The 22,858-nt window shown below is 48.3% G+C and overlaps 8 protein-coding genes across 8 annotated transcripts; 2 read left to right on the plus strand and 6 right to left on the minus strand.

Moving 5' to 3' along the window:
• Positions 1 to 1,263: 1,263 nt before the first annotated feature.
• On the minus strand, positions 1,264 to 5,516 carry BP5553_08850 (Uncharacterized protein; the record flags this gene model as incomplete). Its single annotated transcript, XM_032017473.1, has 13 exons — positions 1,264 to 1,482; positions 1,540 to 1,705; positions 1,754 to 1,918; positions 1,978 to 2,052; positions 2,106 to 2,292; positions 3,051 to 3,556; positions 3,613 to 3,696; positions 3,819 to 4,189; positions 4,237 to 4,306; positions 4,366 to 4,489; positions 4,540 to 5,131; positions 5,188 to 5,254; positions 5,311 to 5,516. 13 exons carry the CDS (start codon positions 5,514 to 5,516, stop codon positions 1,264 to 1,266), a joined length of 2,832 nt encoding a protein of 943 aa, XP_031866116.1.
• Positions 5,517 to 5,838: 322 nt separating this feature from the next.
• On the minus strand, positions 5,839 to 7,181 carry BP5553_08851 (Uncharacterized protein; the record flags this gene model as incomplete). The annotated part of the gene is made up of 2 exons (XM_032017474.1): positions 5,839 to 7,076; positions 7,142 to 7,181. 2 exons carry the CDS (start codon positions 7,179 to 7,181, stop codon positions 5,839 to 5,841), a joined length of 1,278 nt encoding a protein of 425 aa, XP_031866117.1.
• Positions 7,182 to 7,398: 217 nt separating this feature from the next.
• BP5553_08852 (uncharacterized protein) lies at positions 7,399 to 7,959 on the minus strand (the record flags this gene model as incomplete). The annotated part of the gene is made up of 1 exon (XM_032017475.1): positions 7,399 to 7,959. The coding sequence occupies one exon, from the start codon at positions 7,957 to 7,959 to the stop codon at positions 7,399 to 7,401; it is 561 nt and encodes a 186-aa protein (XP_031866118.1).
• A 723-nt stretch (positions 7,960 to 8,682) lies between these two features.
• BP5553_08853 (Uncharacterized protein) lies at positions 8,683 to 9,858 on the plus strand (the record flags this gene model as incomplete). Its single annotated transcript, XM_032017476.1, has 4 exons — positions 8,683 to 8,694; positions 8,898 to 9,000; positions 9,053 to 9,651; positions 9,703 to 9,858. 4 exons carry the CDS (start codon positions 8,683 to 8,685, stop codon positions 9,856 to 9,858), a joined length of 870 nt encoding a protein of 289 aa, XP_031866119.1.
• Positions 9,859 to 12,956: 3,098 nt separating this feature from the next.
• On the plus strand, positions 12,957 to 13,760 carry BP5553_08854 (uncharacterized protein; the record flags this gene model as incomplete). The annotated part of the gene is made up of 1 exon (XM_032017477.1): positions 12,957 to 13,760. One exon carries the CDS (start codon positions 12,957 to 12,959, stop codon positions 13,758 to 13,760), a length of 804 nt encoding a protein of 267 aa, XP_031866120.1.
• Positions 13,761 to 15,092: 1,332 nt separating this feature from the next.
• Positions 15,093 to 16,136, minus strand: BP5553_08855 (uncharacterized protein; the record flags this gene model as incomplete). Its single annotated transcript, XM_032017478.1, has 1 exon — positions 15,093 to 16,136. The coding sequence occupies one exon, from the start codon at positions 16,134 to 16,136 to the stop codon at positions 15,093 to 15,095; it is 1,044 nt and encodes a 347-aa protein (XP_031866121.1).
• A 478-nt stretch (positions 16,137 to 16,614) lies between these two features.
• BP5553_08856 (uncharacterized protein) lies at positions 16,615 to 17,874 on the minus strand (the record flags this gene model as incomplete). The annotated part of the gene is made up of 4 exons (XM_032017479.1): positions 16,615 to 17,069; positions 17,131 to 17,214; positions 17,271 to 17,712; positions 17,800 to 17,874. The coding sequence occupies 4 exons, from the start codon at positions 17,872 to 17,874 to the stop codon at positions 16,615 to 16,617; spliced, it is 1,056 nt and encodes a 351-aa protein (XP_031866122.1).
• A 2,381-nt stretch (positions 17,875 to 20,255) lies between these two features.
• On the minus strand, positions 20,256 to 21,301 carry BP5553_08857 (uncharacterized protein; the record flags this gene model as incomplete). The annotated part of the gene is made up of 3 exons (XM_032017480.1): positions 20,256 to 20,580; positions 20,649 to 21,136; positions 21,188 to 21,301. The coding sequence occupies 3 exons, from the start codon at positions 21,299 to 21,301 to the stop codon at positions 20,256 to 20,258; spliced, it is 927 nt and encodes a 308-aa protein (XP_031866123.1).
• Positions 21,302 to 22,858: the final 1,557 nt, after the last annotated feature.

Below are 22,858 nucleotides of genomic sequence, written 5' to 3' on the forward strand. Positions count from 1 at the left end.
GAGATTTCATATATAGGACTAGATTATTTGATTTTAGGACAGCTTATAGTAGTTGTAAACGGCAAAGCTAATATATAGACGAGAATAGCCTAGTTCTAATAAGTAGGCGTTTCACGGGTTACACTTAAGCCGTTCAATTCCCCTCACTGAATATTACATATATACTCAAACTAGTTTGCTTTCTAGCTACTCTTAAGAGCACGAGATTTTTTCTATTTGCATTTCCTCTATTAAACCCGCCAATTTTCAAGCGAAACACTCTCTAAACTACTAAACCTAGCCGCTCAATTCGGTCATCTAACTCTAGCAGCAGCTAGAAAGTACACAGGCTCGCAGTTACTCTTTCCCGTTCTAGATATTGAATTGAAGTAAATAGAAATATAGTAGCGAAAGCTGAAAGTACGTTGAAAACCTATACTGAGAGTGGATTGTTCTGATTTTGTTACTCTAGATTATGAGCGTGCTCTTGATGACAATGACGGTGAATTAGACGGAAATCTTCTATCTCTCGAGGAGCGGACAGCTCTGCGTCCGAAGATCTTGACTGAGTCCTCGAAGACTAGAAGTCCACCTTTTAGCGCCTGGAATAGCCAGCTCTTCATAGGATAGGACTGCAAAGTCTAAATATAATTAAAGTCGGGTGAACGTCAAGGCAGGAGTAGAGGTAGTTATACCGACTGTCCTTGTATATAGAAGTCCGCTAATTATATACAGATTACTAGCGATTCTCGATAATAACGACGGCTTAGATAAGGTACGTGCTAGGAGTTAGGCCGAAGGCGTTTCTAGTGAAGTCGATACTAGGTATATTAAATTAGATATAAGTCTATATAACTCCCTCCTAACTTCAGAACTCGCTTTAGGACCGACAGAGTCTATTGATACATTTAGTCTACAGTATAACGTTAAAGAGGGCCGCTATATTAAGGAGATAACCCGGGACTTAGGTCTCACGAGTAGTATAGCGTACTTTCTACTCCCGAACAAGCTTACCTACTACAAGATCAGACCTACTAGTATAGTGTCGGCAGTATCACTCGAAGTACGTCAGTGGAGTCTACGCTCTACTCCCTCCCTAAGTCTTCCGACAGCGGCGATAATAGGTGGACAAATAAGAACCTAGTTGAATTAGAGAAAGAACTGGGGTTGGCTTTGGGAGAGTAACAAGTGGAGTTATCATCGGCCCGCACACCTACTTCCCCAAGTCCTCGCTCGGCCGAGGTACCATAGGACGAGATTAGAGTCGAGAACGCAGCGAAACTGCTAGTAGTCTACTAGAAGAGCTGCGAGATGCTTGTCGATATAGTACCCCAGCTCAGGGCCTTGAGTAAGAGCAGCGGATACTCGGGTAGCAGTAGAATCACTTGGGAGGAGGGAACTTAGCGAGGAAGCGCTAATAGAAGAAGCGGGAGGGGTAGAGATACGGCAGTAGAAAGAGCTTGCAAGGTGGCTAGCTGTGGGTGATCGGACGACATTCCTGATCTGAAGGAGGAACCTGTCAGCGTATGAACTCATAACTTCGACGAAACAGGTGCCTACCTGGCGACCATGGAGCTCGTGCTTTGCAGGGTCGTCAAGGTTCTCATCACTGTGGTCTGCTTTCCCGCCCGCCGTGATTGCATTTTGAAGAAAGGTATTCCAAGCACCCAAAGGACCATACCGAAGCGCAAGGTGGATCCTGCTCTGGATCCCACGATCAAAATCCCTAACTCAGTTAGTAGTAAGGAGCATGATTCCTTGATAATATTCCAACTTGCGTAAGAACACCGAGACGAGTGGGTTGTGGGTATAATCCGTGTCGCGCTTGCGCAAAAACATGTCAGCCTCATCGAGAAGAAGCAGAGCGTTCCAGTGATCCGCAAGCTCAAAGTGAAGCGAAAGCTGCTTCTCGAGCTTTGCTGTATCGCTGCTCAGATCCCTAGCCGATATATACAAATCGTCAGCACAAAGAGCAGCAGCTCTAAGAGGAATACCCACACGGTATAGAGCGGTCTCCGCAGGTGCTCCGACAGTGCTTCAGCAGTCAGCGTCTTGTTAACTCTAGGTAGTCCACTAGTACGTTTGTTAGTAGACTTGAGAAATATAGTTGAAGCTAGGTGCTGTACTAGAAGAGTATAATCAGACCACGACCCTTCCCTATGATAATAATATCAAATGAATAATCGGGTATTCGTTGCGAATGAGATACTACAAGAGCCAGTGTGAGATTCTTCTGCTTAGGCTGTATCGAAAGATGATTCCAAAGGGAGTCGTTCCAGCTGATCTCAGTGATGTCGTCGACCGCGAACTCCACTACATAGGATTTGATTAGCTTCACAAGCCTCTTATTACTAGACGGGGTTCTTACGCTACAACTTATCATTTAGACCATATCTTAGAACGGTTGGACTGCAAATAATCAAATTGTCTTCATCTTGCATATAAATATCCACGTCGTCAACCTTGACTTGGACGGCCCTCGGCGGTGGAGGCGGACTATCATCATCAAACTAGAGCTCGATAGGATTGGAATTATGCCGCCGGCTATTTGTTACCTTAATTAGGCTTGGCCTTGCATAGTTGGGGTTGATCTTTCGGAACTGGGCCGCATCGACCATAATTCTACTCGAGATCGACGTCGCGACCGGTTCTCGTCGCACCACCTGGAACGCTATACTACTGTACTAGAGATGCCCAACGCTCTTCAAAGAGCCGAACTTCTGACTACACTTAACCAGCTCTGCTCTAACTTAGTCTATATTTTCGTAGTATTGAAGGGGGGAAAACGTCGAGAGAATTAATAGGTTTTGACCCACGGAATTTCAAAATACCCGTATCCATAAGAACCTCAAACGATGAAGTAGTCACCTGTAATTCACAATTCAGTGAACAAACGGCTTAAATGATTAAACGCAAAATATAAATCTAAATGCTATTCTTTCATCTGGCTCCAGAAGTTATGCTCATCAGGCTGAAGCCCAAAGGAGGACGTAGGGTCTGCTGGCATGTAAGTAAGTATATGTGCTCATATTAGGGGCAAAAGCAATATGATAAAGAAGGGCTAGACATACCATAAAGATCCTCATCCCCAGGGCTCAGCGTCCTAAGCCGACCCGGCGACCAGCCTTCGAGGCTAATATTCAAAGGACTCTCAGATGTATATGATGTTTGCGCACCAAAAGAAGGTCTCAAGGCTGCTATAGTAGGTGCACTACCACTCTGCTCGACCGAAACCCTCAGGTTCTGGAAATAGGGGCTTTCGGCCGCGGGGTCGGAATCCGTTACGGAGGCTGAAGAGGACATGGAGGAGAGGGGAGGTCCCGAGCCCAAACCCGGAGAGGGCTTGGCCGAGAGGCCGGAAACTAATTGTCGTTGGAGGTCTTTGATCGAGATTGAATACCTGCGCGCAAAGGGATTTCTGTGGCCGCAGAACTCGAGGATTTGAATCGAGGCGTCGATTGCGGCGAGCTCGCGGGGCTGGTCGTATGGCCCTTGCATTCCGTAACCGCCTCTGTTTTGCTTTAGCTTCCAGACTGCTGCAAGAATCATGATGTGGGCTGCGTTGATCAAGAAAAACCTGTTGCGGGTATTAGTGCTATGAGCTGAGACTGGGATGGGAATGGTTAAACGTACACTGGCATGAATGACTTCCTTGGTGCAGATGATGAACCTAACATTGTGGTGGCATTGTTGATAAGACGAGATGCAGAGTCAATGCTGGACACAGACGTTAGTTTTGTTCATGCCAAGACAGTGCATCATGGTCGGATTCGATAGCGTTACGTACCACAATGTCGCTTCAGACGATATTGCTGAGACAATAGGGCCCCCGAAGTTACCTGACGTCTCCATTTTCAACGCCCTCAATAAGAATGGCCTTGTGACTAACATCCACGCCCCTAGGTGCATGAAATATAAATTCAACTAACACCGTGTCAGATGAATCCCCAAGACCTCCTGCTTCAAAACTAACTGTGGATTCAGCCTGGTCCTTAGGGAATTTTGGAAATTCGCCCGATTGGATGTACTGCTGAAGAGGATTCGGTAAACTCGATGTCCATTTTTTGAGCTCAGTTTTGTATTGACGGCATGTGTTGAGACTGGGCTGCTCTGAGAAATACATATCGCGTAATATATCTCCCGATATTATTGCTAAAGTTGTAATGTTATTTTGAATGGTGTCCGTCAAGGTAAATCTGAAATTCGGGTCCTAGTGACTGTTATTAAATGAGGATAGTGAATGTTCCTGTCTCTTACCTTCAAAATGGGATCTCTAGAAATACTTTCCTTGACGCGTGGTAGTCGTCCTAGGAAAATTGCTACCCAGCTATTGTAGCACAATGAGTCTCTGAATGAAAACGGTAACAATTCTCAAGGTAGACATACCGGTCAAAGGAGATTATAGTTAACCATAGCCGGCGCCATTCCCGATACTCGTTGTCGGATAATTCTTTCAGAAGATTGTGTCCCACATCTAGCTGAAATCTTTGGGCCCCTCGAATGGCGGTATCTATCAATTATGAGCTTCAATCGTTATTTTGCGGGGAGCAATGGGCGTACCAAGGTGCATCCATACGGAGTTCCATTTCGTTGGTGGCTGGAAGAGGCAAAGCAGAAGCATCGCCCGAATAATCCATATCGTGCTCTGCGGGTTCTCATCAATGGCATCATCAATGTACTTTTGGCCGATCTCGTGGTATGTTGTTCCATCGGTGTCGTAGACATCGTCGAATTGGACACCTACAGCGAAGATTAAGAACATCTGGCAAAACCAAGATATGCTGACCCCAGCCGGTTCTTCATACATAAGGGCCAGCTGGGCCTGCGCTTCCTCTCTATTACATACATAGAAGATGGAGTCCTGGTAGTCAAAAAACATATCGAGAAGGTGCCGAGAGACCTCTTGCGATGGGAGGGAATCTCTCAGGATCTTACGGATATGGTCCGGGCTCCGTTCAAGAGCGGACTCATTGATGAGGTTGGCATCAGATTGGGAAGTGGGAAGCCAGCTATCATGTGAGACCTGCTCCCTGACTATGGAGGAGACTTCGCGATGAAACATTGGCAAGCTTGCATTGCCTGGTCGCGCATCCAGAAGAGCATCTTCATGAGAACCCGATCTGCCACCCTTATCTAGATTAAGGCGTCGAACCTGTGGCACGTTATCAGCCTTGGTGCGTATTTGGTAGTGTGGGAGATGTTACTTACGATGTCACCGAATATCTCTGCGTAAAGGCGGTCGTAGTCGGCATCTGAAATGGACGGGCGGCTCGATCTACAGCATGGAGCCATTAGTCATTTTGTGATAAGAGGAGGGCGCTGGGAACGCACGGCAGTGCAAAGGTAGATCCAGGCGATCTACTAGTCTCTGGTACTCGTGTCTTCGCGCCGCTGTAGGAACAGTTTATGGCCCGTAGCTTGCAATTCGAGCACTGTGGCTGTTCCCCGCCGCACTTTTGATGCCTGGACCTGCACATGTCGCATGTTGACGTACGCTGTGCGGGCTTGCTCACCCGATAATTATGAACTGAAGACATGGTATGGGTGGTGGGGTTGTGAAAGAATAGTCGTACGTTAATACATTCATTCAAGTCAGTTTTTGGTGAAGTCACACCACGGCTCAATTACGGTTATGCAGGGGTGGCGAGCGGAGCAGGTTATTGCCTGAGGCATGAACTTGGAAATCGCTGTGGGGTGCTCATCACGTGATTTTTTGGTCCTGTTGCGCCTGCTATATCAATATATAGCTAGATAAGTATCAATGCTCAGATATGTGTCCAGCATACTACCGGAAAAGCGGGTTGGCTTCCTCTGCTATGGCCTCGCTATTTGGAAGCGGTCTATCAATGCGTCTTCTTGTCAACGAATTCTCCTAGGGTCTAAACTCGCCACATCCACACAGCTAACTCTTCCATCGAGTATGAGCTCACTAACCGCCTTTCCTGTTGCAGGCGCATTGGAGATGCCCCAACACGAATGTCCGGTGGCTAGAACAAGTCCCGCCAGCTCCGTTTGGCCTACTAGCGGATCGCTGCTAGCTCCAACATCCAACGTAGGCAGGTAGCACGCCCGTCTTCCTGTCACCTTGCCGTTCCGCAACTCTTCCGACACACTCATGGCCGCGTTAATGATGTCGTTGCAACTATCGGAGGAAACCTCCACAGCGTTTCCAGGGGCTGGCAAGGGAATATCCCGATCCCCTTGGCCACAGATGTAAACCTCGTTGTTCGGGCGCGCATATATCTCCAACGAAATGGGTTTCGCTGCTCCAACAGTCTGTCGAGAGTCGCCGAGGCGGATATCTGAAAACAAGCAATATGCAGACACAGGCCTTTGGAGCTTGATACTCACGCTGTGTGCACGGAGTGGATGGATTCGGACTTTCGGAAAGAGTGTAGGGGTCCAAGGTCCTGCGGCAAGCACAACGGTGGTAGCTGGAAGAGTATGTTGTTCCAAGGTGACCTTGTCCACGTAGGTGACCGAAACCACCTTCTTTTGCGTTAAATTGTCGAAGGACGTCAGTGGTGAAGGACTCTCGGACGAGCCGTCCGCGTTGCAGCAATTGATACACTCCACCTTCCCCATGACGATCCTTGCCCCGCTTTGCTCGGCCAGCTTCGCCATGGAGCTTGTGAATTGAAAAGGATGCACCTGTGCAGTGGAGCTGGTATCGGCGAATTCTTCGTAGGCTTGAGCACTCTCATTGTCAAACCAGTCTAGGTCATGTGGCAGTACCGACGATTTCTTGAGGTCTCGGGCCCACCATTTCCCCAGTTCGATATTCGGAGGGCTGCTCGACTCCAGCTTGGAAGTGCCCCTTCGCTGGGGCACCACAGCGGTCAGTTGCCCGCACCGAACGCGACGGTAGCCCCAGAGTTCCGCGCCGTTATATTCTCGGGCCAGTTGATCGTGTAAGTCGAAACTCAGCTTGGCAAGGTTGCTTGAGGTGGCCCAGGCAGCCACTAGCCCACCAGCTTTGCCTGAAGCGGCATTGGCCAGATTCGCAGCTTCAATGACCGTAACGGTGTGGCTAGAAGAATCAAACTGCGGATGATGGGTGAGGTAGTATGCGGTAGTGCATCCTATAATTCCCCCCCCTGGTTACAGAGTCACGTTAGCAAAGCCTGCCCGGCATAGCGGTATGGTATGTCGGACTTCATACCTATAACAACAATATTCTGTTTTTCCTTGGGGGCAGACATGACATTTCCCTTTGCCCGTGTTCCTCAGATGTTCTGTAGAACTGACGAGCGACACCTGCAAGCCGACGGCCCTCCATGCCAGGGCCCATATGTATGTTGAGAAGGCCGGGCCGCGCCAAACAGGCGCCGTTATGCATGCTTAGTCAGGATCCCGAGGAAACTGCTCCGAGCCCGCGGGCTTTTCAGCGACTCCCCGCGGGACGTGCCTTTCCTCCAATCAGGTCTCCCTCTCGCCTCGCCCCCTGACTTCCTGAACACTGACTTTCATGGGTCGCTCGCCAACAATCATTGGCTTTGCGGCTTCCCAGCATTCAATCGGAGGCCAGTCACGTGCCGCACTTCCCACCTGGGCGCTGTAAGCGTAAGAGTGAGCGTAAGCGTAAGAGCGCCATTCCGCACCCGGGTCTGAGTCCGAATCTGAGTCCGAATCTGAGCCCGAATCTGAGCCCGAATCTGAGCCGGTGTCTGAATCGGTTTCTGAATCGCTGTCTGGGTCGGAACCCCAGTCCAAGTGCGAGTGCGAGTCTGCGTCTGCGTCTGAGTCTGAGTCGGAATCATCCGAATCCTCCAGATCGCATCCGTCTTCCTCAGATCCCACGAGAACTTCGTCTCGCGCGTCGCCTTCATCCCCCGTCGATTCCGCACAGGAGAGCTCGATGATGAGATAGTCGAGGAGTTTAGCGTGACCCAAGACGCGGCGTAATTGAGGATCCTGGCGGGAGGCCGCCTGTATCAGTTTGCCGCGTGCTCGTTCGGCGAGAGAATACACGTCTGCCATTGTGCAGGATTATCCAATGCAGGATTTCTTCGAAAAGCGAGATCTGTGATTGACGTGTTGAGTCGAGTTAGCCATATGCGACTGTACATGTACATCTATAAGTGCATCTTCTCCGCCCCCCCCATCAAACCCATCAAACCATGGGAAACACATTCAGCGGCGGTTCCCGCCGTCCGCACTCCAAGTGGTGTGGTGCGAGCAGCTGTGATGCCGCGGGGGGGGGTTTGTGGTGGGGCCGACTCGCTTGGGCTTCCAAATCCCCCTCGGAATCCAGGGGGCGACTCTCTCGACTCTCTCCCCGCGCTCGTGACGATGCCTCAGGACAGTAAAAGCTGACCTAAAAAGCGTTTGTCCTCGTCCTCGTCCTCGTCGCCTCGCGGCCACCCAAGTCCGAGGAATAAAAGGTGGGGCGGCTTTGCTGCCCCTCGCCGCGCCCGCCACGAGGCTGGCGCGCTTCCCCCCGTGAGGGAATCCTCGGCGTGAGAGCGAGGAGTCCCAAGGTTGCCCGCGTACTGATGTGTATATGATGTGGATACTTAAAGGAGGCATTGCATGCACTACCACGCCATTCTCTCCACGCTCAGAACACACGAGCCAACTACTCGCTTCAGCAACTAACTGGCTTACCCGAAATTCACATACCTTCCTTGACTGCCGCCCTCTACTAGCGACACCCAATTCGGCTATTTACCAACCCCTGAGTGCGTTTGTCATTCAAAGGCCATGGACTCTCAGGTATGCCATGCCACCTTTTCTTTTCAATCAATGGTGTCTATGTTTTCTCTATGCAAGGGTCAAATTTGTATGCCGTGAACTCGCTGGTTGCTTAGTACCAGTGACATTGGTTTGACGAAAAGTGGCCCGCCTCCTTGGAAATATATGACTTTTTTGGGTCTTGCGAATCTGAAAGTACAGCTGCTGACTTGCTCCCCAACCAGCTTTTTGATCAATTTCTGGAAGAGTGCTGGTCGGCAGAGCCATGTGACTCGGAGCCTGTCAGCACAGGTTCAGACCTATGCCCCAACTATATGTGGTTCAACCGTATGTTTGTCACTCAAGCGCGACAGAGAATTAGACTAACTCCACGGTACAGAATACAACCCACTACCCTTCGATTTCGAGGACCTGCAAAGCTTCGGCGACCCAGAATCATGCCACCTATCCACTTCCTCAAGTCCGCCTGAGTTTGCACTGCCATCGCCAATATCAGATGTCTCTCACACCCCAGAAGACCGCTTAGATCAAAAATCATTCATCGATCCATGGCTCATCCCCACCGCTTTCGAAAACAACAACAACACCACCACCCCAGCAGCTCCACGCAACAGCCCCATCCTCTCTCCTCCCAGCCTGGCTTCATCTCCCAGCAGCTCGGAGTCTAATTCCCCATGGGACGTTGACCGCGACGTAGAAACGAAGAGGTCGAAACCGACAGCTGCAATACGGACGGGGGAAGGGAGGAGTCAATCGTCCGAAACCTCTCGTGGCAAATCGGCTTCGCCTATCGGCAAGCGCCAAAACAGTTCTCACAACCTGATCGAGAAGCGGTATCGGAACAACTTGAACAGCAAGATCAATGCTTTGCGCGATAGCATCCCTAGTCTCCGTTTCGCAGGGAAGGAGGAGGAGGAGGGCGAGGATGCCATGGATAGTGACGCTGGTGAGAGGAGGAAGGCGCAGAAGTGTAATAAGGTAAATACATACGAAGTCAGACTCTCAATCATGTTGCTAACAAGAAGCCAGGGAATAATCCTCGACAAAGCGATCCAATATATCGCCGAGTTGGAAAAGGAAGCTCGGAGGTTGCGGAATGAGAATTCGGGGCAGCAAATGATTGTTAAAGGCAGGATACCTAATTATCTTATGTTGGGACTGGATAAGGCAATCGCGTATGCATAGGAGGATCCCTTGTGTTTAAATCTAAATATAATACCTGTCCTTCAATGCCGGGCTTAGCCAGTTTCGGTACTGATTTGACCCGGATGGAGTGGTCTTTATAGCTGCTATGAATAAGAGCTATTCTTGACTGAGCGACTTTAGAACTAGGCGTTAATTCATACACGCGTTTACGCACTGCAACTGCTATCTAAGAAGCAAGAAGTAACTTGCTGGCAAACAGACCAGCCTAATGGAAAGGGGCCGTGATAAGCTAGCGAAGACTGATTTCCCTGCTTATACGCGGTAGGCGGAAGGTGTGACGGACTGCGTCTGATAACTCAAGTAAAAGCAGGTTCTGTTTTGAACGTTTAAGAACTACATAAGGATATAACCTTACTGTGCTCTCTTTTTGGCGACTAATTATAATATAATTACATACCACCAGGGGTTGCAGGAATTCGTGACGAGCCGAATATTTAGCCGAAGTATTAAAACACTAAAACGCAACCAAACGCGCTCTAATCACTACTATACACCTCCGGAAAGCATAGAGGCCAAAGAAGCTTCTAGCACTTACATGCCTAGGGGATTTAATCTACTATATAAAACTGGTGGAAAACCTGTCAAGGGGCGTATTGCGGTAGTAGTAGTTAAATATGCACGATTTATTTTTTGCTGTCTTCGGGTAACACTCGACCCTCGAATTCGAGCGACCCTGGTGTACTATTTGGTTATGCCGTGCAAGAGTTGTCAATTATACGGGGAACGAAGTCGGCTCCCTGAGAACCCAAATGGGATCTCTCTAAACATAATTCGTTTTGAGCTCGAGGCAGATTCTTCTCTCCACACGGATTCTGGAAACACGAGCGTCTGAGCAAAAGCTCGAGCCCTTAGGCTCCTGGAGTCCGTAATGGTGAGCCAGAACATTTTATTTCTTCCTCACATACGATATAGAGGTCCAGAGGTTTAATTCTCAACCTATGGATCGAGGCTCGAGCAGGGACAAAAATTTCAAAAATTTGGCAAGATGAAGCATAGACAACAAACAGACACAATCTTAGATGTTTGAAAGAAATTCACTAAAGCAGAGTGCTAAACCCTGAGTGCATAACCCTGATTCTCAAATGTTCGCAAAATTTTCACAATAACTTTGGCTTCTTGGACGTTAACGCACCTTCTTGCTTGGACATTGGGTGATTGACCGCCACCGAGAGCATGGTATCACGAGCTGCTAGCAAGTTGCGTTGTATCACCCGTTTAAATTCATGAGGCTATCAATGGGTGTGGAATTATGCTATTGGCCACATTCGCGCCTTTATGCCATTTACATCCTCTACTCGTCCTTATGCCGACCTTTTTCTCTTGCCTCCCTCCTACGATGCACCCATGGTCTGACGATCTCGGAAGTCTGTTCTTCTTTCCGCGTTGTCTCGGCAGTAGGGTGTTCCAGATGCAGACATGCCTTGTTGATCTTGGCTATTCAGCTCTGAAAGAAGTGTACTTACTCGGAAGTTGTGATGTTCGGCATTCTCGCAGTCAGTCGACTCGTGAAGCTATTGATTAAGGTAGGATTAGGTATCTGTACAGACGCAAGTTGTTAGCAATGATCAATGATCACCATAACGACAGAAGGAGAAGATTCTCGGGGACTGAGCAATTGGAGAGCCTGTCTTAGCTTCACCCGACTAAGGCTGCTAGTCACCAGCACTGTCGGAGAAGTGCAGGCTGATCGCTGGATTCGCTGGATTCGCTGGTGATAACAATATTTGAATTAATAAGAATATGCTGAGGATAGGACGAAGGTCGAAATTAGTCGAGTTTGCACTTGAGGTTGTCGAGTTTGTCGAGCTCCTCACGAAGATCAGCAATCGAGTGTGTCGTTTTCTCGCTATTCTGTATCATAGCCATCATGGTGATGACTTTGGCGTAGATCCGTATTTGTTGCAACTCCAAGTACTCGGGCGAGCCAGGAGCGAAACCCCGTTTGGGCGGCGGGGGAGCATAACGAATTGCCCAAGAGGCCAGCCCACTCGATCAAAGTAAAAAGGGGCAGCGAAAAGAAGTGCCAAAACGGCGACGAAAAGTGCCAGAAAAGCGCAGATGCAGCTTGCGATCTCCCAGCCAGACATTGTGATTGTGGTTTGGAAACAAGAGTGGTTTGACACGAGGGCTGCGTCGATGATCGAAAAAGAAGAGAGAAAGCATGCGAAAACAGAAGAAGGCACAAGTACACTGCCAGTCCTAATACTTATTTTGGCGGAAGGTGCTTGGAGGCCGTTGCGCTCAAACTCACTCCTGCCATTATTCTTTGCCTTCACACGGTGATTTGTCTTAGAGGTGTCCAGACTCGATCGAGACCTGCCAGAACCTTGCCAAAGCATCTTGACCCCGAATCCTCGTGTGTAGTCTTCTAAAACGACGTCGCTGCGTATCCCCAAATTCTCCAACTTTCGTTCCATTTTCTTTTCTGCGGTTCTCAGCTATTCTGCTGGGTCCTATAATGCGCCATACCTTACCTGCGAAGCCAGGCAGCATCTCGGTTCATCCAACCTCGCAATCTTGTAAACACCATCATCCGACTCTTGCTCTACGACTACAACGATCCATAAGGATTTTGCAAATATCATTTCGATCGCATTCTGCAGTAACAATCTCCTAGTCCCATACAATTACTGACTCCGAAAGCTCCACAGCCACCAACCCTTTGCGAACACAAGAAGGCAGACACAGTCGCGGACGCGTGGGCAAGAGGCAAGAAACATTCGGAGCTGGACAGCGAGACTGAGCTGGAACTAGGCTTATCTGAAGACAAGACAGAGTCAATGGATTACCTTCGAAGGTTGCTTTCCTACCACCGCCAGCGGCAAAAGCCTGCTGCATTGTCATCGTCCGCCCTTAACAGTATTTCCTTGGATATTCTTTTATGTATCACGGACTACCTTCCTCCAGAGTCAGCCGTGACTTTCTGCCTTTCCTGCTCGCACCTCAAACATTTACTTGGCCCCCAGCAATTTTCGAAGGTAGCCTCTTCAACCCAACACACACTCGCGCTGCTTAATCTTTTGGCTATCGATCTGCCTAATTGCATTGTGTGTGTTCCTTGTAGACGGCTACATAAAATGGAGAACTTGCAAAGATATAACAGCGCTACTTATAGTGCTGGAAGGAGAATCCGTCAATACGACTCTTTACCCCTTCCAGCCTGTGTGGTCAAGGACCGAAATGACGACATTAGCCACATAACTGACTTATTTGGTGCAACCGCTTTCAAAATGGTTATCAAAAGACATCACCAACAACCCGGTTATACAGGATTATTGTCGATAATGTCCAACAAAGCAGCGCAGACCGTGGAACATGGAGGCTATGTGCGGCAATCCAGAGAAGAATGCCGTGTTATCCGTGGGCGTTTGATGCATCGCCTACAGAGTGTACGCATCTCGCTCAAATGCTTGAATGGCACAACCTTTGTGGACGATCTTTATCCTGAGATGATATGTCCACACATCAAGCTCAGAAGGAGCATGCTTGAAAACAGATCTGAGATAAGGAAGTGTCGAGAATGCCGCACCGAATACAGTATTGACTTCGACTACTACGACAGCCATGGGAGAGCAATGTTCTTCACGAGATGGAAGGACTTGGGGCCTGACCCAGAGAATGAGATATGGAAACAGCATATCCCACTGAATGTGTCGGACCTCTTTTTTGTATCTTTCTTTCAGAGTGGGCTTTCGGCTCAGACTTCAACGGGGGCTCAGACTGCAATGGGGGTCCAGACTCAAGTTGAACGCCAGTCTCAAGGCGGGGAAATATCTTCTGCATTCGGAGACGGCAACGACTTCAAGTTCGATTCATGGCTAACGCCAAGGAACAAGTCTGAACTGCTCCGATTTCAGGAGCAATGCGTTGCTTGGCAATGACGAATTGTTCTTTGATGGCTTCTAAGCCTAGAGACCATGTGACATACGTCGTATAATAATTTAATACGAAAATGATTTAGATCATGGGGTTCATGCAGCCGTTGGGCCTGGAAAGCCATCATTACACGGAGGGACTGAGCATAGTACTGTTGGGAATTATGCTGTTCTGCAGCCTTCGGACACTGCTAAAGTCAGCCACAAGATAATTATTACTAAATTTCGGTTGCATTTCCTGGATCCCTTTTCCATTCTCTCGCGGCACTCAAAGCTCTACAGGTAAGTAATACAAGCTCCACGGGCTGTAACTCTAGGAACTAAGATGCTAAAACACAAACTGTGGTTTAAGACTGGGGGAGATGCATATAATTGACGGAAGAAGTCTTCCTTCATTGCCTTCCATGGGCTCTGGGGTCGGGCAATCGAAAGTGCATCTATAAGTTTCCCGGTCGTCTTGTCGATTGCAAGCACGAGTGCATGGGCAAGGGTTCCGATGTACAGCACATCATCGTCTCCGTGCTTGCCAATGAGCGGGGTAGTTCTCGACACCGGGTCAAGATGTAGTGTTTGCTCCGCAGAAAGCGGCTTACATTTCCAAATTAGATCTGTAATGTTGGTCTCCCGCAATGTGTAGCACGTTCTATCGTCCCAGGCGACGAACAGGCCGTTCCACGTAGGAAAGTAAATATATATATCACAAAAAGCATCAGTCCCGTTAAATGATACTTAATCCTTCTACGGCTATTTTTCTTTTATATTCCAATAATGCTATAAATTGTACTGACCTCACTCGACCCTACCGAAAATTCCTACTATGATAGATAATCTAAATTTAAAGACTCAAACAATAGCAACTTGAGTTTTGTAGTAAATAGCGCAAGAAATAGAGTGATAGAAGTCTTCATCCCCCTTCTCCCAATCCAGGCGGGTTGGGAGCCTTTCTTAGCCGCACCAGTCGTTGCCCCACCGAGCTGTGGTGAGTTTTATGCTAGCTAATACAGTCCTTAGCCAACATGTGCCAACAAGATTTTCGACTGTACACTTGTGGCTGTAAAAACTTGAGGAATTTTGGTAGTGTAGAGAAAAACATGCATTAAACACCAAGTGCAGCTTTGTCACGCAAACCTTACTTTTGACTTGATACATATGTGCACTAACCACATGCTCAGGCCTAGAAAGGACAAGAGGTACCACCGTTAGGCGATGGTACAACCACATGGAGGGAGGGCCAGGGGGCAGGATGCTCGGCTGGTGGTAACTACCTCGGACGGTTTCGAATCTTGTCATTGGATCTGTATGCAACCATCCTTCAAAATATCAAACCCCATGCGCTGTTCACTGTGCAACCGTGCTTTCATGCTCAGGTTGATGCTTGCCATTTTTGATGCTTCCACACTGCCTCAAGTGCTCATTGAATGAACCGATAGTAAATTTACGTCTGGAATTCATATGCCTGGGGCCGGACAAGTTGTTCTTCACACATCCTGTACAATACGAGCCCAACTCCACTTGTTGCGAGATCCTTTTTAACCATGGCGTGCGAACGGTGGCCATGTAACGAAATGGATCCCTGCACTGTCTGTCGAACGGGCCTTCATACTGGGAGGGAGGCGTGGCTGATAGATCCGTAGACTGTTGTAACAGCTGATTCTTATACTCTAGTATCTTTTGAGAAGCCATGTCCGACTTGTATTTTTCCATAGCGGCGGCGGACCCGTGAAGGGCAATCCCCGCTCGACGAGCAACATTGACATCTACCAACGCAAGTCGCTCCCGATATTTACTCTCGTGAGGCGTATATATGCCCGGTATGCTTTTCATTTGTGGCAAGGTCTCGGCCATCTGACGGCTGAGTCCAAATTTCCGAATCACTTGAGTGTAAAATAATGGTAGATACGCCCGATCCAGTGTAAAACAGAGGTAGCAGACACGTTTGCAGGTGAGGATATAGAGGTAGCCACCAAAATCGCCACATTGCTCGCACTCGGCTATGCAAATTGTGCTGTAGAGGGTTTCGCAGGTAATCGACCGGCCCGTTCCAGTCGCTAGAATCCCACGAAGCGCATCGCGTGCATGTGTATTAATGGCTTTGTATTGGGGAAGAGACGCCACTAGTTGAAAGGCCCGTCGATTGACGCGTCGAAAATCCGTAAGTGTGCGCAAGTCAAGCTGGGGGAGAATGTAATCGAGAAGCTCCTGTGGAAGGATATCGAGGGAGCCAAGATCGACTGTAAGCGATGTGTGTGTTTCTATGTGGCATTTGGGCTGGATTGGAAGATTATCATCTAGAGTGTTGTCGGTGAGCTGCAGGCGCGGATAGGTGAGAGCGTGGAATTGAGAGGTATTGAGTCCAGCTGTGCTATGCTGCTGTTCTTCCATTGTCGTTGTTGTAAGTTTGTGGAAACGGTGCGAATAACGACGAACGAGTGAGGCACGTCGATGTCGCCTGAGCCTATCGGAATAACGCTACCTACCTTACCTGGTATTACTAAGCTAGGCGTGGCACTGATCGCAGCTATTATAAGACTTATCCTAATATAATACTATGTAATTAATAAAGATTACCATTTATTACTAGTAATAAAAGAAAGATATACTCTAAGTTAAAGTATAAAAATAGAGATAAAGTAAGAAATAAGAATTAAAGTACTAGAATTAATAATAAAAGATAACGAAGAGATTTATAGTAGGGTGTAATAAGTTTGAACACTAGTCCGTGTATAGTATGAAATATACTTCGCTTTTTAGGCCTTTGAGGTAACAATTACGCATCTCTGAAGCTTGCAGTTGCATGGACCAATGTTCAAACTTATTGCACCCTAGTATTGCCTAATATACTGTTTTACTAATTCAGAACTTAAACTGGCGCTCGTAGCTTTTCGGTAGATTTATTCGCTGCTGGGCAGTCCCATATCCCTAGCTCGGTGTCGTTGGGATCTACCTTCCGCGAGCCCAAGCCGTGCTGTCTGTTCGAGGATGCATTGGCTCCGGTGGTAGCTTTCCCTGACATTTTTAAATACCCAGGAGTTCTGGCCCCGGGCGACAACTGGTCTGTTGGAGTCTTGGAAGCTTGGGAAATCAACAGTTTGAAACTACCCAGAGCACAGACAATGACGGCGACGTTGGCTTCCATAATCGACCATAAATTAAGCCAGGTCATTAGAGGCCACTCGCCAGAATTATCCAAGGCGGTTACTCGAACTGCCGCAATTACCATGATGAAAATTCCGAGGGAGAAGAGTGTGAAGAGTCCGAACTTCTGCATGAGAGGAAGTTTAAGCCGGTAGACGAGTAAAATGGGGAATAACATAACTGTTAATAACGGGTAGGGTTAGCATGCATCCCATCACAAAATCAGGGCGGGAAGTATTACTGAGTGTATCAGAGATGATGTCGATGGAAGTCCCATACCGCATGCTTATCATCGAACGCTTGATACCGGGTTCCCCGCATTGGACTAGATAGACTGTCAACTCTGGTTCCTGGCATGGTCTGGAGTTAAGTGTCACTTACAGTTCATGCTCGGGCAGACCATTATGAGGGAAAATATAAAGGATAGGTAGGTGAGGAAAGTGAAGCCAATAAGCACCCACAAAATCTTTCTTGGGGTTTGAAGGCCACCGGTCAGCCGATGAAAGAAGGCCAAGAAGCTGCCCTTGATTGCATATAAGCAACTCCAGTACAGCATGTGCACACCATACTGGACCTTCATCTTTGGCACCATATACTTAAGAAAGTAGTTGTCCGGCCGCGCGGCGTGACCGTAAAGCATGAGGGTATGTGAGAACCACCAGGGGACCATATTGGTCGAGAGGACCGACAATCCCACGAGAAGCAAGTATCCCAAGGTAAAGAGGGCATCGTCAATAGAAAGCTTGCGAAGCACTTTCAGCTTGATGATGGTGCGCACGATAAACAGTATACTGGAGACCGCAAAAAGCGTCCAAGTCGTTATCTGGAAGAGTTAGTGTCGGGTACGCGAACTAGGCAATGTTGAGGGGTGCTCATGGAGAAGTAGTCGGGGACAATGAGGATAACATACTAGAAATCCCTCCTGCGACACCTTTGTGATTGAGATATCGGACTGAGGCTGGTAGGTCGGAGCCTGGTAGGCCATGGTGAGTTTGCACTGGAGGGCACAGGTTCGTTTGGTTCAACTTCTTATTGGATGTCAACGTGTGGATTCGCGGGTGGAGGCATGGTCACACAAAGAATTGGGAGCAGGAGCTATATGTATTCCAACCCGCTGGGACCGCCCCCCCTGTGGCTGACAGCGGCCCTTTGGCAACCTATCCAATCCCACGAGGAAGTGCGGAGTTTGCCCTAAAAAGAGAAGCTTCCCCTCAAGCTTGCGATTAAGGGGCTGCGGTGGCGTTGGGCTATATACTCTGATCGCCACGGCAGACAAGCCTCGAGAGGCCTCGAGAGGCCTCGACAAACCTTAGCCAGCTGCTCGGCACCATGCAGCCGTGTGCTCCATGCAGCCCCCCCATAGGGAACCTGCAGCGAACCTGCAGAAGACGCCCACCAGGCGGGAACAATAACGTGGACTTCGTCGTCCGTGGAGATGTTGGAATGCGGAGAAGTTGACACGGGGGGTCGTCGATGAGCGGGCCCTGGCGATCCTCGTCTCCCCGCGGGGAGCGCTGAGACAACGTGGTGAGACACGGACAAGAGCAGCAGGTTGCAGAGGAACGGCGTACCAATAGGAAGTGGGGAGTTGCGAGACACACTGCACTCACCAGCATAAGGAGCTACTGCGAGGAAGCACCTTGGGGCGTGGAACGTGGAACTTGGAAGGTTTGGAAGGTTTGGAAGGGTTGGAATATGCAGTGATAAGTATGAGCATTGCCCCCCAAGGACGCGGACAAGCTACGTAATACGCAATACGAATGGGAGCACGGTGGGCAATCGAGATCGAGCACGACGATTGCCACGGCAGGAACTGCTGAACCGGTCCGGGGTCAGTGCAAACTGCAATCAACAGTTTGGGGAAACTGCTACTGTATCTAATCATCAGACTAAGCCCTTTAACTCGTGGATGTCGCAGAATCCAGCAAAACAAAACACAAGCAGCGACCGCCACCAGTTCGCTACGGCGGCAGATGCCAGCCGACGGCCGAGTCACTGCAGATCTACAGAACGATAGTCTCCAGCCCTGCGCTCGAGCACGGGGGCTGTGTGTTACTGGCTTACTACAGTACATCTAAGGTTTGGAGTCAGCGTAATTCACCGGCAGGTCGGCGATTAGATTTTACCACAAAAATCGCCCTTCTCACGCCCTGCAATCTCCACAACAACACGTCGTTAATAACTTCTAATCACATATATATAATATAGATAGGGCTGGAGGCCTGTCATTGCTTGACCACGAGGGTCTCTGTCTCTATCTACTGCGCTCCCCCCTCCCTTTACTTATACCTTTTTTTCCCTTGAGCTCGTCTGCGTTTGTGGATATCGTTGTTCCGATAAAACCTTCCTTTTCCAGGGACGCGCTCCATGCCGTTCGAGTAACAATGTGATCCGACTGAGTCGGTGTCTGATATGTCGATTTCCTATTCGCGGGTATTTTCCAGCTCGTAATCCGGTGTGTAGATTAGGTGCTAATCATCTCTACTTACATACCTAGACCGTGTCGCCCGGTGAGGGCGTGTGCAGTATTTCCTGTGATTGGCCTTGCGGTGTGACGGGGCGCGTCTCGGGAGCGTGGCAGCCGACGGGTGCGACGCCCCGCCCAGTACGAGGCGCAATATCGTATCGTGTACGAACGACTATAGATAGAGTTTGCTCCTACTTGACTTTGTCGTCTGTAGCTTTGTAGCCGAACGAGCTATACGAATAGTATTTTCCGCTGCTTATTGTCACGAATGTAAATAGAAGTGCCTTGATTAAGGAACGATCTCTCTATTCGACTCTAATCGTACCTAGGTACGAAGATATTATGCTAAATATATCCTTGAAGTAGGTCACGTGATGGAACCCACGTGACAACCCACGTGATCGGTGAGTGTATGTAGGCGCACGTGTCGGGCGTAGCTCCAGAACCGTCTTCACATATAAGGTATCTCTATTAATACAAGTCACAGCTGAGATCAGGTGCAATTATCGTGGGAAAAGTGGGTTTTAGCAGGGTTCTAGTAAAATACAGAGTTGATCTAATTCAATATGTATATCTATGCTAATGATAATATATACATGTATACTTGGGTGAGTTCCCGCAACATGCGTAGGAGTTGATGGCAGGGGAAGTGCGACAATCTCCATCGCCCAGGTAATTTCCACACCAGCATGAGCCCAAACCACCGCGGCTCGGTCCTCTACATACCACTCGTACCCAAGTAACACAAACGAAGAGTAGTAACAAAAACGAAGGGTAGCACCAAAAACAAAGAAGAGTAGCATGCCCGCAAGGTCCACTCAACAACAAAATGAAGTAGCGTCAATGCTTGGCCAGCGGAATAGAAGAGAAGTATCTGACAATGCCAACCTCTCCATGGTTTATGGCAGGTGCTTCAAGAGTTCGCACATTTGAGGGACTGCCTTGCAGGTTAGGGCATCTAGCAGCGCACCGCCGTTTGATGCAACGCCAGGCCAATAGTAAGCTGCATCTTGACCTTGTCTCTTCGGCTTATTGGTTTTGCAATCAACGTAGACAAAAACAATTTGACCATCTGCCCTGTCATTCTTTCCCTTGTAGGGAACCTTGTTGCAGTACTTCTTGTTCGATGTGAAATCCTTTTTGGAGCAGTGTGGATCTCTAACAGCCGATAGATGACCCCCGGTTGGTTGTTCCACTTTAGCTTGGGTCATCGTTCCACAAACTCTATTGTCGCCAAATTAATTTAAAGCTCTAATTTAGTAAAGATAGGGCTTAAAATGTAGCTGACTTACTTCATAACATAAGGTATAAACGTCCAATATCCACATGTATCCTTGTCGAGTTCTTTGGATTTTTCGTTCGTAAGGGTATAGCTGACAGATGAGCTGTACGAGTAACTAGCTCCAATGTCGAACCCGGCTTTGAACAATGCCTCATCAGCTCTTTTGACTAGGCCGCCCTCAACATAGCCCTCTCCTCTTTCGAGAATGACTTCTTCTTCTACTTCATTCCCATCTGCATCTCTCTTCGAAACACCTATATTTGTCGAAATCGTATACGTGTTGGTGATGGTGACGGAATCTCCCTCTGAGATCGCACATGTCGTTCCAGCTTGGCACGCTCCCCCTGTAAACGGCTGTTCTGGCCCGTACTCGGCGGTAATTGTTTCTTCGCAGAAGCCTAGGCAACTGGTCTTTTTGTAAGCACCAAGCTCTTGGGTTGGTTTGACGCAATGGCCGTTCTTTTCTACTGTGTATTTCTTGTCGCCGCATTTTTGTGGCTTGACAAAATTTAGCATATTAATAAGTGGTGAATAGAAAAGGATACGCACCTTTCCCTTCTCCATAGTTCCAGGGTAACACTCAGTCCGTGCCACAAGATCCGCAGGAAATGCTGAAGCAATGGCACTAAGGCCAAGCATACCAAAGGTGACTGAGATCTTCATCGTGAAATAACTTTGCAGAGTAAATGATAATCTAGAACAATTGCTCACTAAGGATCTTGGATGGTTGTGATTGTATTGTGGGATACAAATAAAAAAGTTTTCGAAGGGGAGTAGAGCCACATTTATACATACTTGGAAAGTCATAGGAGTATACAGATCTAGGGAGAGCCCCTTTGCTTCTCTGGAAAACGTAAAGTGGATTCATGTCTATAGTGCCAAGCGGTCATCCGGAATCCAGCAGGATTCAGAGAGCACCGCCTCTATCGACCAACATCGTGCCCGGGCAAAGATATCAAGGGCAGAACATGGGAGGAGACGGGCCAGAACATTGATAATTTTGTTTGGATCGTAAAAGCCCGAGTTGCATAGATTTCTCTAGTGTGGAGGCTAATATCAAGCTTTCAGCACGGTTCAGGTTCCGGTTTCAGGTCAGATAGCCAAGCATGCTCTACAGGTGTTTCCCATAGATTTGACGTGAGTTCGGTGGCGCCTATAAACATGTTGGCCGGCGAAGGATTCTGAGAAGTCTTTAGGGTAGCACAGCGTAATTAATCAAAAGTGGTGAATATTCAACAGTGGCAATTGACCCCTGAGTACCTGAAATTTTCTTTATACAGTTGAATCACATGTGAGGTCTGGATCCAAAAGCTAATTGACTCAACAGATTATCACCGCCGCTCTCCTACATATAGATCTACGTACAGACCCTGACCTTTCCGAAATTCGCAATGTAATTAGATATTAAACAGACTCTAAGTCCTAAGTAGATTGCGCCACCCAAATAACTTCAATGCACGGCGGCTGAGTTCGCATATCGTAGCCTCTTGGATTATACACGCGGCTTAAGGTCCAAAGGGTGAAATAGGTGGACGGGGCGGAGTTACAAGTGCCAAGTTTGTCGATGTTAAAACTGGAGATTTGCGCGGCGCCCTGTCACCGAGATTGACTACCGCGCAAATACAGTTCAAACACTAATCGTAGCCTACACCCCCTGTTTACTCTACTAAAATTAGTTTACAAACGAAATCTATATAAAATGTTAGGAGAACATTTTCCCAGGGTCGCGTTTAGCTCTAATTCCAGAAGAAAAATAAGGGTACTTGCCTATTAGGCCTATTAGATAGAATACGAGGCCTTTTAGACTAGAACCCTCTTCTTTTATCTTTGAATTACTTTATGTGGAACTCACATACTTCCTTATTTTCAGGAGGGAGTAATCAATTCAATACCTCAATTCCATGACCTATACTCTGACTCTATTACCTTAACATAACTTTAGCTGCGGTCATCGCCACATTCGCATGCGTCATGGATATTGGTTTGGGTGCTCCCCTTTCTCAGGCTCGACAGACAGTTCTAATGCGTTGCTGCTGCTTTGATGCTGTAAATACTACGAAGTACCCCTCCTACCTGTGTTATCACGACCGAAGGCGACAGGGCCGAATCAGGGCTGGAAATGTAAACCTTACGTGCCGAGTCTGGTGCTGAGGTGGCAACGATCACAAGAAGAGAGGGCGCGCAGACCTCGGCTCGCCCCATACCGGGCCATCTAAATGC

Source organism: Venustampulla echinocandica (assembly GCF_003357145.1).
Source record: "Venustampulla echinocandica strain BP 5553 chromosome Unknown scaffold_9, whole genome shotgun sequence".
Classification (NCBI taxonomy): Eukaryota; Fungi; Ascomycota; class Leotiomycetes; order Helotiales; family Pleuroascaceae; genus Venustampulla; species Venustampulla echinocandica.